Source organism: Thunnus thynnus, chromosome 15 (genome assembly GCF_963924715.1).
Source record: "Thunnus thynnus chromosome 15, fThuThy2.1, whole genome shotgun sequence".
Classification (NCBI taxonomy): Eukaryota; Metazoa; Chordata; class Actinopteri; order Scombriformes; family Scombridae; genus Thunnus; species Thunnus thynnus.
The window spans coordinates 27,501,929-27,520,149 of NC_089531.1; the positions used below are offsets into that span (position 1 = coordinate 27,501,929).

General features: G+C 40.2%; 2 protein-coding genes across 2 annotated transcripts in view; one reads left to right on the forward strand and one right to left on the reverse strand.

The window, feature by feature from the left end:
- Window positions 1-226: 226 nt before the first annotated feature.
- Window positions 227-6,935, reverse strand: sf3a3 (splicing factor 3a, subunit 3). Its single transcript, XM_067611603.1, has 17 exons — window positions 6,688-6,935; window positions 6,547-6,594; window positions 6,027-6,079; window positions 5,677-5,782; window positions 5,510-5,582; window positions 5,179-5,270; window positions 5,005-5,087; window positions 4,750-4,888; window positions 4,589-4,657; window positions 4,429-4,496; window positions 2,531-2,638; window positions 2,364-2,433; window positions 2,074-2,238; window positions 934-1,044; window positions 724-814; window positions 582-637; window positions 227-493 (listed from the first exon to the last, which is right to left on the reverse strand). Exons 1-17 carry the CDS (start codon window positions 6,781-6,783, stop codon window positions 416-418), a joined length of 1,506 nt encoding a protein of 501 aa, XP_067467704.1. The 5' UTR covers window positions 6,784-6,935; the 3' UTR covers window positions 227-415.
- Window positions 6,936-8,335: 1,400 nt separating this feature from the next.
- The window catches only part of LOC137198023 (ubiquitin-conjugating enzyme E2 E2-like), a 67,608-nt gene continuing 57,722 nt past the window's right edge, over window positions 8,336-18,221 (forward strand). The window contains exons 1-2 of the mRNA XM_067611611.1: window positions 8,336-8,553; window positions 11,365-11,562. Coding sequence (XP_067467712.1) covers window positions 11,372-11,562 — 191 coding nt within the window. The 5' untranslated portion in view covers window positions 8,336-8,553; window positions 11,365-11,371. The remainder of the gene's footprint in view (window positions 8,554-11,364; window positions 11,563-18,221) is intronic.

An 18,221-nucleotide genomic window follows, 5' to 3' on the forward strand; every position in this document is an offset into this window, starting at 1 on the left:
CTTGTTAAAAAAATTACAACTGCCATGGATTTAATCTATTAGTCAAGTATTTAATGCCACCATAAAAACCACAGTAGTAAACTGTCCCACATAAAGACAGTTAAAATATGCTTACGAGTCAGTGGCACCATTAAATTAAAGTCAGTCTGTGCGCTGCCTCTGTAAAATCCAAACAACACTGATAATAAACCCTGATTCACTAGCAAAGCAAACAGTGACAAATATGCAGCAGTGACAAAAGTACAGTTTATTATAATGATCAACGGTTGCCACGTTACAAAGTTATCAAAGGGAGGTACGGAGGGCGGGGCGCGGTCTGTAAAACAACATTACTACTTACAAATAAAAAGAAACATGGGGACATAAGTGATAAAAAATATAGTAAATTTGAAAGGAGTTCCATCTTTTTCTGGATCTACAGCAGGCCTTGTCTCTTCAGATCCTCGTAGGTCTTCTTGTTGACCACGTTTCCGCTTGAATCCTCGTACTCTTCCTGAAACACACACACACACACACAGGTCATGAGATGAGCAGTATTATTCCTTCTATGATGTATGCCAGCTGTCTGAGTGTGTACTTACTTCTGTGTCAGGCTGCCACCGCTCTGATGCCTTCTGAGACTTCAGTTTTGCCCACACTGGATGAACAAACACAAAAACGCTTATTACAACTTCTTCACAACCCACATGTATGTGTATGACAAGATCATAAGACGACACTTACAAGAGACGGCGTCCTCGATCTGCGTAACGTTGGCGAAGTGAGCGGTGTTGGGGATTCCCAGACAGCGCATACCGTGAGCATGCCTCCATTCCTAACCAGAATACAAGATACACAGTTTCAGAGACGCCACAAACACACAAAACTTATGTTGAATGACTTTAATAAGCATCACTGTGTAGCAGTGAATCTTTGATAAAAACAGGAACGTACTGCAAAGTGCCTCTGGAAGGCTTTGGGACCCCTGTAAGTGTAGTTTCCACAGATCTCACAGTTGTAGTTGATGTTCAGCCCGTGGAGTTTATAGAGCCAGTATGGAATCGGCTGCAGGGAATAAGACGGCAGTCAGCAAACACAGCAGCACATATAAAGCAGAGCAGCGTCACACTAACGTTCTGTAAAATCAGTTTGAGTTGAATTTATATGAATCAAACATACATTTTTCAACACAGACAGATGACAAGGTTTTAAAAGCCTGATACTGGATTTAAAAGCTACTCAAGCAATTTAATGCTGCAATAAATTCACTATTTTGATAAATGAATAATCATTTTAGTTGAACATTTGATGGTTCAGCTACTCAAATGTGCAGATTTGAAAGCTTTTATGTGTCATACTGGACTGCTGACTGTAGACCTCAAAGATGCCCACACTGTGTTTTGGTGAGTAATATTCAACATAATCATAACTCTTCTTTGTTTACAAGAAAACTCCACATGATACCTTTAAGCAAAGGATGTGAATATTTCTTCCACCACCGTCCAAACCCAAGCTGAGACATTTTCTCAGACCTGACAAATCTCCTCCTGAGACACATCTTATAACCATTTCCACATCCTGACCTTAATACTGAATGTAAAATTCCTCTTTTAACACTAAAACACAACATGCGACCATATATAGAACCATTTCACAGCACTGCAGTGAAGATGCCCACATGCAGCTCTGCAGCTGTTGTGTTGCTGTGATCATCTGAAACGGACACATTTAATAATTATGCTCATTTGTGTTCCTGTTCTGTCCGCAATTTTAGATTTTAGTCTTCTCTAATTAATGAATCGTTGCATTTTATTGATGTCCTGTCACACAGTCTGATAATGTTGATAACATATCAGCTGCTGAGCTTCATTTTGAAACTAACCGTGTTGGCCTGCAGTCATGTGGATTTCCTGCACACAGATATTTTTCAACAGCTACCGAAACAGAATAACGTTCTGTTGATATATATAATACAAGTATCTTCATAATCATCTCTCAGCCTCTCTTCAGTATTTGGTTTGCACTTAGTTTTGTCTTCAGCTGCTCTCTAAACTAAAAAAATGCAGCTATTTTTGTACGGGAGTGAGACCTCACCTTGCCGTCCCAGCCCAGCGGCAGGTTCTTGGGGTTGTAGATGATCTCGTTGTCTTCGTCCTCGCTCTCGCTCTCACTGAGCTGCTCCTCCTCCTCTTCCTCACGCTCCTCTCCGGTCCTGGCCTGCTTCCTCTGCACATTCTCATGAGTCAGCTGCCTCTGCTCCTGTAACCGCCGGTGACCACATCGAGATCCGTCATCAGAAACAGTCCTACCTGAACCCACAGCGGTTGATTCACGCACGCTCAAAAATGTTGCAGCAGCGTTCACCTCCAGATATATTCACTTACCCCGAGGATCTCCACGTATTCATAGACCTGAGCCTCCAGGAAGGCGATTTCCTTGTTCCGCTCTGTGTCTCTGCAGATGTGATGGATGGAAACGGTTATGAATTATATCAAGAACGTTATCATGAGACACTGTCAGCGCCAGGCTGACATTTTTTACACCCACTTACTTTTTGGGGCCTTTGGCTTTGGGATTCTTGGCAAACAGTGAAGGGTCCAGTGATTCCAGGGATTTGCCCTTTGTGCTGAAGAGTCTCTGAGCTCGCTCCTCCAGAGTCCTGTTCAACATACAGACACAGATTCTCATGTCAGACAGCTGCTCGACTGCCTGATGACATGCTCTCTATATGGCCAAAAGCTGCTGCCAATGATGTGCAGCAAAATGTGTCCTGACAGCTCTACAGTCAAAGAGCCTTTCCCCCACTGCAGGAACATGACCTGTAACACCAGGCTTCTCTCAACCTGAACTGCTCACAAGCTTGGGAGGGTTTGGTACCAGCTTCCTCTTTATGTTTGGTGCATAAAAATGAACACAATGAATACTGAGCATGTAATAAAGCATTCTCATGAACTACAAGATGAACAGAGAGTGAAAAGATTAGATGCTAGTCAGTTATTAAATGAAAGCTGCTGTTGGTACCTAACATAGGGTCAAATGAACAGAACAGTCACAGTCCATCCTGTGGAGAACAAAGAGCTGAGTAAATCATTTTAACTGCATTATGCCAAAGTGCATCATTTTAGTGCTGAAACGATTAATCAATTAATCGCTCAACAGAAAATCAATTAATTAGTAGCAGCCCTGATAATTATTTCAGATGTAGTTGTTGCTGCTTCTTTCTTTGCTTGACTAAACATGTGCATGTAAAGGCTGTTTTTAGATTCATCAGTCAACAGAAATGAATTGCTAGTGATATTGATAATTAATTAAATGTGATTTATCAAGTAAAAATGCCAAACATTTTTCCTGACACATTATAGACTGTAAACATGATAAACTACTCATTGAAAAATAATAAACACATGAACTGATAATGAATATAATAGTTAGTAGCAGCTCTAGTCTTTTTTTTTGGTCTTTTGGCCTGTACCAAATTAAATTCTCATTGTCGTTACTTTGTCATCTGCCTCTTAAAACTTCTTCTTCCTCAACCACTGCTTGTCTCTGCTGGGATGACTTTGAATGTAACACACAGACTGCAGTAGTGATCAGGTAGCTGAGGACAGAATTTGATAAAACTGATGCTTTTCTAGAAGATACTATATAGAAAACAAAAAGGTGCATCATACAACACCAGCTACACTGCCTTGAGAAGTGAACTGCTCACTTTCTTCTCCCTGAAACTGAATACAGAAGGAAGGGACACAATCTTTTCACTGTGTTGTTGTAGCATCTGTACTGGTGAACTGTGGACTCCAAGGTCCTGTATATTCAACAACAGTAGATGACTGCTGTATAGATTACAGATGTGTATACACAGGTATACTGATACATACATGACTGTTTGGTTTGTGTTTTGTTTGAAACCGATAATGCTTTACTTGTTTTCATATCTTTTTATTTATTTACTTATTTATTCCTTCTCTTCTGTATATACAGGTGTACAGGGTATAAGGGGAAGGTGGATTTTGTTATTTTGATATTTTAAAGTCTCTGGACAGATATCTAGATACATCTTATCTGTGCTTTTTGACAAGATCATATGCAAGTATTTAATTTTATCTTCCTTGTATGAGTGCACTTGAACCATCACGAACAGCAGCACTGCTGTCAGCCCCCGAAACCACCTGGAACTAGCATTTACTGTCACCGCCTGAAAAACACCAGCAGCACGTCCTAAAGCCAGCAGAGAACAGTGGCAACAAAAGCACAACGATGGCTACGTGTTACGTTTGAAGAAGTTCCTGCAGTGCAAAAAGGGCAAAAACGTACCGACTCAAAAACCCTAACGAAGATGAAAATGAGGTGCACCTGCAAAGTTAGGAATCACTGGAATAACGGTGTGCAATACTGGGATCATTACTATATTTAATGTTATTCTTTCTTGCAAACACACAACATGCTCACCCTCCACACTTCAGTCCCAACGCCATGAGAGCAGACTTCAATCTGTCCAGACCCAAAGAAGCCAACTCCTGTGTGACACAGTCAGTAGAATCATTAATGAGCAACCTTTGGATTGACATTAAATAATTAATCTTCCAGTATGAGAATTTTGATTTCTTACCTCCCAAGAGGAAAAAGCAGAGAGGTCGAGATGAGCTCCGGCATGTGTCAAAGCGCTGCTCGTCTCTTTCTATGATCCAAACAAACGGCAGGAAAAAAAATGTCAGATGAGCCGAACAACTAAAACCTGAAGCGTCATCACACATGAAGAGGAGAACTTACAGGCCAGCCTGGAAAGGTGCCGTTCTCCCACTTTTTCTCAAAGTCTGACAGCACTTTGCCGTACAGCTCGTTCTGGTCCAGCAGAGGTTTGACCCGGTCTGTGTAGTCCTGCAGGTACTCCAGCATCATCTCCAAATACCTGTATGATCACATCACAGCTCAGCGCACTCACATAGGATCCACAAAGGTTTCACAAAGTTATACACAGGTGTTAGCAGTCAGATCTGATGTGAAAAAAAAGCGTGATGGACCTACTTTTTGTATTCAGCGTTCTTCCTGTCCTTAGGGATGTCAAAAAGCTGGTCGAATGAAGACAGGTAAGTGATGTACTCCAGTTTCTGTAGGAAAGATCGTACGTAGTCGTTAGCAAGAGTGTAAGATCAGTTTGAGGGCGAGGAATGAATTATACAGACAATAAGGGATCATAACCTCAGCTCCCTTCAAGTTGATGTACTTCAGGTAGCAGTCGTGGAGATCCAGGTAGCGGCCGTATCCTTCCTCGTCTGTGAACTCAACGAGATCTGTGGAAAATACACACATTACTCAGTAATGCATTAAAGACCCAAAGAGCCAGAGCAGAGTGTTAGCCAGCTATCATCAGATTTTTACATCTCGCAAGTGTTCTTGTTAATGTTCTCACTGTTGGACAGGAAGATCCTGGTGCTAACAGAGTCTTTGTTAAACTAGGCTACTGTGAGATGAAAGCCGGTAAAATGAAATCAATGCAAATGTCTTCTCGTTATGGTGGATTAAGACGTACTCTGAGCCTCCTCGCTGGGGTTGTCTCTGGCCTTCATCAGCTCCTCAAACTCTACAGACATGGGGATGGAAATCTACGAGAAACGCATAATGACATTATTGTAAAACAGTCCGCTGCTGAGCCGTTACGTGTCTCATTAGAGCGTTTTACAATCAGAGATTAACTACCTCATTTGGGTGCTTTCTGTGAAACTCCTTTATCTGTTTCAGTCTGTTGTAGAACTCTGCAAACTCGTTTGGTCCTGAGATGGCAGCGAGTTCATCCTTCCTCATTCTGTCAATGAGAAAAAGGTTGTCAAGGCAACAGGTTCATTGACTATTCTGCATGATATAATCCACCATCAACATAAAAAATAAAGTTATTATGAGTAGTAAAGTTTCTGCAACCAAGTTGATACAAACATTTTAAAATGAAAGGAAGAAATTAGGGAAGAAATACTTTTAAATGCAAATGAGAGATAAAGCAGGTAAAGCCACTTACTAAACCAGAGCAGGTTAGTTACTTAGTAAAGACTTACCCATCTTTGTCTTCATAGGAGTCTCTGAGATTTGCGCTCACTTCCATATACCTCTATAAAAAGATAGAAAGATGATGATGATGGTGGAAATAAGGAGTCAACTTGTCACAGAAGGTGACATTTTTACTGATTTAAGACATGATTGGCGGATCACTTATATACCGAATGTTCCAACAAACCCTATCAATGCTTATAAAGCTTGGTATAGTGTAAATGCGGGAATATTTAGCAGTTAATAATCAAAGACACGTTTAACTGACAGATTTTAAAGCGGAATTTGGTGCAACATGACCTCCAGTAATGTTTACTTGCAGAGAAATGTAGCAATTAGCTTGCACTGTTTAACTGTTTCCTGTTTAACTTGCATGTTTCTAGTCTTGAATGTGGAAACTGTAGATAACAATCAAAGTTTTACTACAAGTTTCTTTAATAGATGAAAATTTTTGTTAACTGTAACAGTAGCCGACGCAAGGTTTCCTATTATTAACTGTTAGCTTGTAGATCAAAAACTCTCACTTACATCCAGCATTGCTCTTGTTCGGTGGTCAGAGTTTATCTGTTCCCGCAACTGTCAAGAAAAAGAGAAGATTATTATGAAAACATAAGTTAACTTCCAGATGTTTTAGATTAGCAACAGTGCTAATGCTAACGGGCAGCTCACCGTAGATTTCTTGTGCAACATTTCTTTTGTTTTAGCATCCATTAGTCGCTCTTTCTCCTCGTGGTAGCGACGCTGTTGCTCTAAAATAGTCTCCATGGCTTATGAAGGTAAACTATGTTTACTACTGGCGAGGTGAGGTTTGTAACTAGCTGGTTTAAAATGAAAGAAAACGTTACGGCTAAGTTACGTTTGTTTTCAATGGCGCATGTTGAGAGAGCTAATGTCCGCCACTGAGCTCGGCGTAGAGAAACATCGAACACGTCCAATAGTTCCGCAGTGGTGACCGCGCAGACAAATACAGTCGATAATATTTAAGGTCAATTAATTCGTTCACGAAAGAAATATTTTGCAGATAATCAAAAGATGACACGGAAATAGTGGTTTAATTAGTTATGTATATATAATTGCCTGTCAGCTAATATTCAGGCGTCTGCCTGAGCTGTTTTATTGTTAATTTCAACTAGCTAGTTCTAGATTAATTAAATAAATAATAATCATCGAACCCTAAAAATCTCCCAACAGCAACAGGTCACCAAAGTACACATAAAATCAATAACTCCACTGAGGCTCCGTGTATTACATGAGGAAATGGCTGTAAATCTTTAATATATAGGCAATTGCTTCTGAAATCTTAATTCACACTTTTGAGCGTCGCCAACGCGATATTCCTCTTCTTTGCACTTCCTTTGTAGTCCACACTATCATCAAAGCTGCCATAACGCTTCAGAGAGCACACAGTCTGCGCGCATTCGCATGGGAGCGCGCACGGAGGCGGTCTGAGAGTTGTCAAGCTACTGTAAACAAAGAAAAGACCGGAACTAAAGACAGTCTAAGAGTAAGAGACTTTTACTGAAGCAAAAAAAAAAAAGAAAGAAAAAGTCAGCACGAGGGTGTATGATAATGTGTTCTTTTGTGGCAAAAAGATTGGATTAAAATGGCACTGTTTGTATATTCATTGGTACAGATTGAATCTTGAATGTGAGTTGTTTTTAATTTCATGAGAATTAAGGCAAGGTGTGCAACTTTTGAGTCCAAATTTGATGCAGTTGTTCTTGTCTCTTCAGGAGCAAAACCTACAACAAGCAGGAGGTGAACTAGGTTTATTGATAGTTTTCTATTCACACTGTCAAAAGACTGTCACTTAACAGTCATCGCCATATTATGTTCAATAACAGCTAAAATACTGGTAACCACCATTTTAAATTTTGGTTGCAATATTGTAAAGGTTAGGTTATCTGGTGAAATGACTTCCTGTACAATAAACAACATGTTATTTAAGATAAGATGATTGATCCCAAAAGGGGAAATTCACTTGTTACCACAGTACTTAACAGCCTAAAGATGTAGGAAACAGATAAAGAACTATTTAAAAGAATAAATACAAAAATCAGATATAAATAAAATTGTCAATGACATTCAAAAGCTATATTTATAATATATATTCGCCTTAGCATTGCACTGTATATACACAATGCAAAAATTAGGCCATACACATGATTTTTGCATTGAGCGAATTGCTGTGCAACTATATATAAGCAGAAGTAATGAATCTGGAGGTGCAACTCCACAGAAGACGCAGTCTTTGACTTTATGTGCAAGGTGTCACCCTGTCTCGTGTCTCTCTTGTCTCGTGCCTCACTCGAAACACGCGGGAGACGACCGTGCTCCCTTCTGCTTGTATTTTGCCAGCTAACATCGGAAGCAGTGCTCGTAGCTTCTGTGGAGCTTGACGGTCTCGGTTCGGCACATTCTCCAGCAGTCAGTCAAAGCCGCGGACAGCCAGCCAGCGTACGGATTACGGAATATACTGCGGAGGACATTCTCACACATTTCTCCTGCCGCCGCGCGTCCAGCCCGCTTAGGAAGGTGAGTCGTTCGTATTATTGTCTAAAAACATTCAACTCCACAGATAGCAGAGAGGTTTGTTATCGCTGTCTCCTCTGAGAGAGAGCGAGAGAGGGGCGGTGGGTGGAGGGGTGGTTGGGGGGAGAGTGAGAGAGCGAGAGAGAGAGAGAGAGAGAAGAAGAGGGGGGCATCCGCTCCGTCTTTTGTGCTGGAGCTGATTTGGCAGTGGTCAGTGCTTCAGTTTCATCTCGTTCTGCCCTACTGTATGAAGATGTCTCCTAACCGAGGCTGCCTTTCAAACCTACCCCTCACTAAACGTGTGAACACAGCTCACAAGGAGGCCGTAAAATACCATTGAATAGTCGTTAGCAGCCACCGTTTAATTCAGCCACTGCTCAAAACAGCACTCAAGTCCAATAAATGTCAACTTCTATCAACCGAAATACGCGAGCTTAGCTAACAGCGCCAAACAAATAGAAAAGTTGATATTTCATCCCTCACGTAGCTGGTTTGTTTACTAGCAAATAATTAAATTGTGATAAGGTTGTGTCGGAATGTATGTGGCTTCTCTCTCTGGGATGTGATTTTTCTCTGGGCCTCCTCAATAACATACATGTTAGAAAAAGCTTCATGAAGGTATGGCTGAGGTGTTCTGACAGCTTCACACCTGAAGGAGGGGGGGAAAAAAACCCCAATCTCTAATGGCAAGAACCTACAGTGATCTGCTGCTCAGTCTGCAACTTGAACTTCCAATGTGTTTGTGCTCACCTGACAGCTGGAAACACATCATTTTCTACATTGTGTCAACTCTACCCTGAGAGGCCTCCATTCACCAGAGCATGTACATGTTATAACCCGTGAAATGTTGCCCCTCTGCATTATCCTAACCCATATAATCCCCCAATTATCTCCCGCATCAGCTCACCACAAAATGCAGTTAATTGCATCAGATAGCCTGTGTGTGCACTGGCTGTTTGTCTAATGTCAAATGCCAAGTCAGCTTGCCAAACCCGCTGTCATGTTTATTGAACAATCTGCCCTTACTTCTGTCCAATTTGATATTCATTTCAGCTCTACAGCACGCAGAGAAAGAGCCCTCACACTCATTCATCTGTATCATACATTTTTCATACCAGAACTGGGAATGTAAATAGAGGCATTCACCTTGAGGTTCACACACACACACACACACACACACACACACATGCAGGCAGACTGATGGGGGAATTGGATTTAGTGAACATGACCTTGTAGGTGTCTTTTTATTATTGAGACTCGAGGCTTGTGACCAGCAGACGTTCAGCTCGACTGATTCTGAGGATGAGTGTTAAAAGATCTGAGGTCTGTATTTCACTCTTTATCCTCTGCTGCTGCAAATACTCCTCTACAGGGGACCACGGGATAACCTTAGAGGAGGAATAACCTCAGTAAGGATACAACCAAAGATTATTTTCCTTATGGGTTTATTTGCAGACGTTTTTAAATGTCTTATTTTGTCGGATCATGGGATAGCCTGATCCCCAATCTTTCAGGAATCTTACGATTGGATTTGATTCCGATTCTCGGCTGTGTGATTGGATTCAGGATGCAGCTAATTTCACAGTTATCCAATAGTTTTAAAGTAAAGATATAGACTCAAAGATGACCAAAGTCAGTAGGATATATCGCTACCTAGCATGGCTAAAAAAATCCAACAATACACTGTCAACAGAAAAAAAGACAAACAGTAAATTAAGGACAAAAATGATGATGGTTGATGGTAATCATATTAAGCTTTATTATCCTTTCTTGATGTCGGAAATAGCAGTTTGGAAAAACCTTCTCAACAGAAGGTTCACTTACTTGTTGTTTCCGAAGCTTTTAGCCACATCAGACACTAAAGTCAAAGAACTAGTAGGAAATGTTAGGTTAATAAGAACCACTGCTCATCATTTAATGAAGTCTTTTCCATCAATGGAATAAACACACATCATCCAATGAATGTAGAAATGAATGTTAGATGTGGTTGTAATGCCCCAACTGGAGACTACTACACTAAGTATCTGAGTTTGCTCTAAACCCTGAATATCAGACCAGAGTTGACACTAGTACTGAAATGATTAGTCAGAACAAAACGACAGTGATGAATTGTTTTAAGTCATGTATCAAGACAAAGTGCCAAACACTCACTAGTTCAGGCTGCTCAAATTTAAAGCTTTGCTGTTCACTCATCATTGTAAATGGAATATTCTCATCCTCTGACAAAACAAGTCATTTGAAGAGGCTAAATTTTGGCTCTGAAAAAATGTGATGGACATTTTTAACACTAAACAATGAGTTGATGAAGCAATCACAGTTCAGTCTTGACACTGGAAATAGTAGTTTGACAGAACAATTCCAGCTCAAGGTCAAATTATGAGCTTTTTCTGGACCCTGGATGAGCCCACTGGACTTTTTGAAATACTTGTCCTTAGTCTGTGCACAATGTTTTTTGTGTTTTGTTGTCTGTGTAAATAAATAAACTGAACTAAAAAATGTAACTCAAAAGTTATTCATAAAATAGGAACAATAGTCAACAGACTAATAATGGATAATCAAGAAAAATTGTTATTTGCAGCCATATTTGAAATTCATACATCAGGTAGTTGACATCATCCTGCTTTATTACAGTGGATTTGACTGATTACATATTTATTCCATAACCGCAATTCAGAAATAGCAGCATTACAGCATTGGCTGCAGCAAAACCTATTACGTGTGTGTGTCTTTGTGTACTCAGTAAGTATGCGTAACAGTGTCTGTGTGTGTGTGTGTGTGTGTGTGTGTGTGTGTGTGTGCACAACCATCCGGCAGTGTCAGCATGTCCAGTGAGGTGCAGCCGAGGCCGGACGACAGCCCCAACACCAGTGGGGGAAGCTCAGATGCTGAGCAGAGGGAGGCGGCTCCTCCGGAGCAGCCGGGCCCCGAGCAGCGGGACCAGACCCAGCCCAAGAAGAAGGAGGCCAAAATCTCCAGCAAGACCGCTGCCAAGCTCTCCACCAGCGCCAAGAGGTAGATCAGTCTCTTTTACTTTGTGTCCCTGGCTGGGTCTTTGCCCACTCTGCCCCGATGGCTCTCTTTAGCTGCTGAAGTGCTCATCTGTCACTCCTTCTATGGTTTTCTCTTTGCTGCTAAGTACTCACTGATATGTTGTTTCCTGACTTTCCACAGATCATCTGTCAGTGAAAACAGCTGGTGACACTTATGTGATTAATCGGTAAAAGTTGAGATGAAATGAAAAATACCTTTTAACACTTTTAGATCACATCCTTGATCATAATGTGCACCTATTTAACAATATATGCCAATGCCTACGTAGGCTTGAACCAACCAGTTTCAACCAATAATATCATGACATCCACCCATCAATCAATCTTCAACTTTAAGCGGCACAGAGCTGTGATTCATTATGACACGCCCACTTTTAAACAGTCAAATCAGATTTCTAACGTTCCGTCCCGCCTGTCTATCCTGAAATATGTCACCACATGGAAGTTAGATACTCTTGAAATGCTGTTTAACAGAAACAACTCCAATAGCCAGTTAATCATTTGAGTCACTTATTAAACAAAAACACCAAACATTCACAGCTTTCAGCCTCTGAAATCTGAGGATTTGCTGTTCATAAACACACAAGAGACAAAGTTCGCAAAATTAAACAGCCTCTCCAGTTTTTGATCATCTTCGGGGTTTTGTCGAACCATTTCATGGAAAATTAGTTTTGTGAAATCATCATCATTTGCACAGAATGAGAGAAAATGGGACTTTCCACTTCACCCTTGTCATGCAGCTCGCACAACTGCTTTTCCTCTCGTTGGTCGGAAGAAAAGCAATATGAGGAGTGTTGCGATTAGCATTTGTCATTTTAAGAACAAAACAAAAAATGGTTGAGAGATCGATCAATAATGAAAATAATCACTTGTTACCACTTTAATGAGGCTTGATTTTCTGTGAGTGGTGCTGTTCTCCTTATCTGCTAACTTGTACGTCATTGTTCCTCTATTTATTGAAAACACATCACTAGAGCATCACTTCCCTCCACTTCCAGAGAAATTCTCAGCAGATACCTAAACTGCCAACTTATGGTTATTTTAGTCATTTCCTGTTGTCCAATTTTAGTACTAGATGATTCACAACAACTCTTCCTTCTTACTATTGTAACCTGAATGTCTTCGGGTGACATCTGGTGATTTGTGATGGGCATTTGTCACAATTTAATGACACTTTACAGACCAAAACAGAGTTCTGGGTGTCCTCTCTGAGTTACTGACAGGGACTTGTTTAAATATGTGCTCCATGACGTGTTGATAGCTGTTTGGCACTCTGGTTGGGTCACTTCTCTGTTGGGTTTTTATCACCAACATAATGGCTCGAGCCCCTCTGCACACATCCAATCCCATCTTAAAGGCTGCTGGGAAACGATGTGCACAGTTGGGAGTAAACACATCATTCAACAGAAAGGAATGTATTTATGTCAAAGGTCACCACTGTGAAGACCACTTGCAATTGGTCAACTGGACAAATTTGTGTGTCCAAGTTTACTGATCACGGCTATTTCATTGAAATCATTTGAATTGGGTTAGAACTAATAAAAGCCTGACCCTAAGGTTTGTATTGGGGAGAAAAATAAGTTTCTTTATCCCCTTTATTTCAGGAAAAAAAAAATCAAGGTGTGTTTCTGTGGCGCAAAGCTACATCTAAACTATTGGTTGACAAATTGTTTCAAAGATCAAGAACAAACCTTCAATCTCAACATGGAAGCCAACATGGACAAGGAGTCCTTCAACCTGCATTCATTATTTTTGTGATCTGTAAAATGTAAGTTCATGTGGAAAAATGGCTGTTATAATTTTCCACAGCCCAAGGTGACATCCACCAACAAAAAACCTCCAAATATTCAGTTCACTATCATGTATGATAAAGAAAACCAGCAAATTCTTACATTTGAGAAGCTGTAACCAGCAAATGTTTGCCATTTTTGCTATCATCAAGCACGTATTGCAGCTTTAATGGTGAAACACCAGTTTATTTACACATCCAGCAGAGCAACGTTAGCATTCATTTGGAATTGTATTTCTGGCCACTAAATTTACTCTCCATTTAGATCTATTTTGGCCTCCACTAACTCCCAATAGAAATATCTGCATCTTAAGCTGCTGAATGTTCACCACAATGTTCACCAGCTAGTTGACTGACAGACTGAAGCGAACAGTAATGCTTTGGGCCCTGAAACGCTCCTTTGGGCTGAGGGGGACCTGCTGAGTTGGAGATAATTGGCTTCATCACTACAGGAAACCATTTTCACATTACACATAGTCATTTGATCCATTGTTAATATAAAAATATTGATTAGTGCAGCTTTAACATGCTCTGCAAAATTGAATATCTGCAATTCAGAGATAACTGAGCAATCTCCATGCGCTGAGAAAGATTGTGTAATGCGATGAAAAGCTTCCCAATGCATCCCAATCTGGTAACAACTACCATGCCATAACCCCCTGGGATCTATATCTAACTGAAACTGAGAGCCTCCACATGTACTCTCGCAAACAGTCTGGCACCAGGTATTTCCTGGGAAAAACATCCTCTAGCACAAAGGAAGTGAGCACTGTATGCCTGTGACTTCAGCCACCACAGGCAGTTTGAAATAAATCCAGCGATGACTTCTTATCACCAGAGATGGCTACAACATAAAAAATAAGGACCTGGAGGGTTACCACTTTATAGGATGTTTGGCAGGCACCAAGTTTAGTTGCTCTACAGTGATAGTTCTTGTAATAAATCGTCAGTTGCTGCACACAAGCCAAAGCCGGTGTTTTTCATCATAAAAAGTATGCTCAGATGTTATTGACTTATTTGTGTTTGTTGAGGATGCAGAATGTAATAGTTTAGAGCTCGCAGGGTCTCAAGGGATTATCAAATGCAATGAGCTGTGGAACATTAGAGAAAGTGTTTGCTTTAAAGAGGCCGAGCACGAGCGTGAGGAACTGGCAGTATAATCAGTGTTTTTCCCTTCGGATTGCCCCATCCTTGTTCATTGCACCACTCTCTCACAGGTCCCCAGCTTCAGCCGTCAAAATGTGCCACCTCAGGAAATACTGCAGATAAAATTACACAGCATGCACTCAAGCTGAGAATGAATCCATAACCGTGGAGATTGTATTACAGGCTTCTTTGCAAATATATGTCTTTTTTTTTTTCCCTCTTTCCCCCGAGTGAGTCGTGTGCAGTCATTTCCCCTCTGAGGAGAGTTTAAAGGAAAATCCCCCCCTTGGATACTCTACCCGGTTATGTATCATCAACCTGTGATGCATAAGCCATTCCAGGAGTTCTTTTATGATTAAGTGTTGACTTCTTTGTACCTTCTTTGTAGCTGACCTCAGACAAAACCCTGCAGAAGAAAATACCAAGTAAACAACAGTTTGTACTGTTTCTATTTTGTGCTGGAGACGACATATGTTTCAAACACTATATACAGTGTCCCGTCACCTCATTCTCACACCCTGTGGCCTTTAATAGCCTGTGACCTCAATTTGGTTAGTAGTGTTGGCCACAGTAGTTCACCAACTAGAGCAACTCATGCTGGGTGTTTGAGGGCAATGCTGGTGTTGATGTTTAAGAGGTTTGATAATCATATACCATATACTTTTCATATACAATCATATACTTTTTTTTAGAATTGTTACAAAGATATGTACCAAGTGGGACATTTTCCAGTTGAAAGATAAACTACGTAGTGACAACTCTGATTCTAAATGACCTCAAACATATCTTGATACTCTTGTACAAAGACGTCTTCTTTTTCATCCTCAAGTTCTCACATTTTTTTTCATTCATCAACATACACAGTAATACTTTATATCTGCAATAAGCTAATATCTGCCAATATACTGACCTAGCCAATTTATCAGTCTTGCTTTTTAGTCACTACATCACTATAAGCTTCCAGCACCATATATTTCGTTAGCATATCTGACCAGGCCTTGTGAATTCCAGCAGTAGACAGCTCCATCATCTCAACGCCATGCAAAAATCATAACAATTGTCCAAGAAGAAGCTTATGTGGCGAAATCCATCGATGAATAATTCATTTATTCACTGCTGTCAAGCCAGCCAACAAGTTACATTACATTGCATTTGACTCTATGCAAGAATCATCATTAAGTCATAAAATGTTGGCTACAAAGATAGTTTTTCATAATAACTTTTGGCTTTTCAAAATGTGTAGACAGAAGGACCGTCCCAAACCATATGCTTGTAAGTGCTGAGTTCCTTGGGAACACAGATCACAATTTGGATTTGAAAGTCACTACTGTATATTGTGTCTGAAAATGAGGAGCCAAAAGATTCCATGGCCAAATTTGACGTGAATTATTTGGTGATTTGGAGAAAGTCTGCACATTGTCTTACATGCAATTGACAGAAATAAAAGAATAAACTCACAAGTGCAGCATGTCATTATCCATAAACGTTAGACCCTTTTATCCTGCAGAGAAATACAGTAGATGTTATCTCAATTGTACAGTAAAGTAGCATTTTAACATGTTTGACAAAGTACATCTCTCAAGCTGAAAAAGAGTTTTAGTGTAATGTAAGTGAGCCTCACGTTGCATCATTTATAGTGTGATTTTGCACATCCATTTATTGCCATGTCATCGTGAAATGAATATTAATTTCGTTCATGAAAACTATGACTAAATATGTTCATCAACAACCTTTTTTTCCATGACTAAGACGAGACAATGATGGGAAGGCCCCAACGTCATTAAACACTGACTGTTGACAAAAAAAGGCAAAACTAAAATGTAGTTTAAACATAAAAACTTTGCCAAAATAAGAAAAAAAGAGAAGACAAAATATTATAGAATCACAGGAGCTGTAGCCTGAGCAGCACGTTAGCAGAGCAGCACGTTAGCAGAGCAGCACGTTAGCAGAGCAGCACGTTAGCAGAGCAGCACGCTAGCAGAGCAGCACGCTAGCAGAGCAGCACGTTAGCAGAGCAGCACGCTAGCAGAGCAGCAGCAGTGAGTGCTCTGTCTCTGTGTCTACAGTGGAGGCGTTCAGGTACAGTGTTGAGTGTAGGTCACCCACGTGTTGGAAACACTCAGGGCCCAATACACTGACTGTAGTTACACACATAAAACAGAGGAAAATAGACTTCAGGTCACGTTTACGTGTATATAGTGTGAGTGAAACGTGAGCCATTATGCAGCCTGTGTAGACAGCTGTATTGATTAAAGTAGCAGTGTATAACGTTACCTTTCCTTATCATGGTTGTTGTTACTCTAGCAAACCTTACCTTGTTTAACCTTTAATACTGATGCCATGTGAACTAGCTTGCTAGACAGTTATTTTGTTATCCTTATGTCATTATTAAGTCCATGGGGCACATGTTTCTTTTCTCGTTAACACCGACCTCAGATCTATTTAATTTTTTTATTGCAAGCAGATTGCAGTTGGTGTGTGTACAGTATTCTTTTCAGTTGTATTAGGCTAACTACTTTTATTTCTGTTGTTCAGAACAGAAAGGTAAGTTTATACTTTGGGCAACCAAAACATTGGTTTCAAAACATTTCATTGTCTGAACAGCTCTCCTTGTTTTATAATAGTTTTAAAGAAAGTATCGGGCCCCAGTTGCTGAATCATGCTGGTTCAAAATAAATATGCAAAACAGAGCACGTTCCATGACTGGATGTATTCCTTATATTGATACCATCAGACCAGACACTTCCTGCAAAGCAGCATTCTTAATCATTCAACCTGTGTTTTTCATCAGATAACGATAAGATTAAATCTTATGTGAAATAAGTTTGACTTCAGTAAAATGACAAAAAAATTAATGGTTTTGGCTGGACTTTCTTTGATTAAGATAAGACTAGAATGCCCAGACTTTTAGTCAACTAAAACTTGACTATAAAAAATAGGATGAGGTTTGCTAAATATGATAAAAACTAACACAAACATTTGACACAACACACCAAAAGTTCCAGGTACTTTGGACCCAGAGGAACTAATCTCAAGGACTAAACTTGGAACTTTAAGTCCCTGTTGTGCATCCTGTTTGTGTTTCCACTCTATCTGAGGAACCAGGTAGATCATGCAAATTAGACCCATGAGGAATTTAAAAATGATGGCAGCATTTAGAGACGCAGTATTAACACGAGGAAACAACAACACAGATTTGCCCTTTGTATTTACTGCTGCAGGAGTTGGATGTAATGAATGAATGAAAAGGAGAAATGCAGAGGAGGAGAATGAAACTATGCGTGGCTGTCTTCACTGTAAATCATCTGTTGAGTGTTTGATGGTTATTTATTTCTCCTTCAGAACATAACCGCTGTGAAACAATCAGAAAATAACATTTTATTTCTCTCATTTACTGCTTTGTTCTCACTACCGCCGCTCCCTCGCCCCCGCTCAACCACCACCACACTGTCTCTCTCTCCCTCTCACTCACTCCTGCTCTCAGCTCGCTCATGCTATCTCTCTCTTTTTCTCTCATCTTTTTTAAAATGAGTCGGGACGCCGACAACAACGCCTTACTTTACTTTTAATATTAAAAAATGAAGAGAAATGTCCTTCCCTTGTCCTAAAAAGTTCCTAAATCGATACTAAAGTACTTCCTTGTTTTATGTGTATGTTTGACCAATCAGCGATGGTCACCTCTGCAA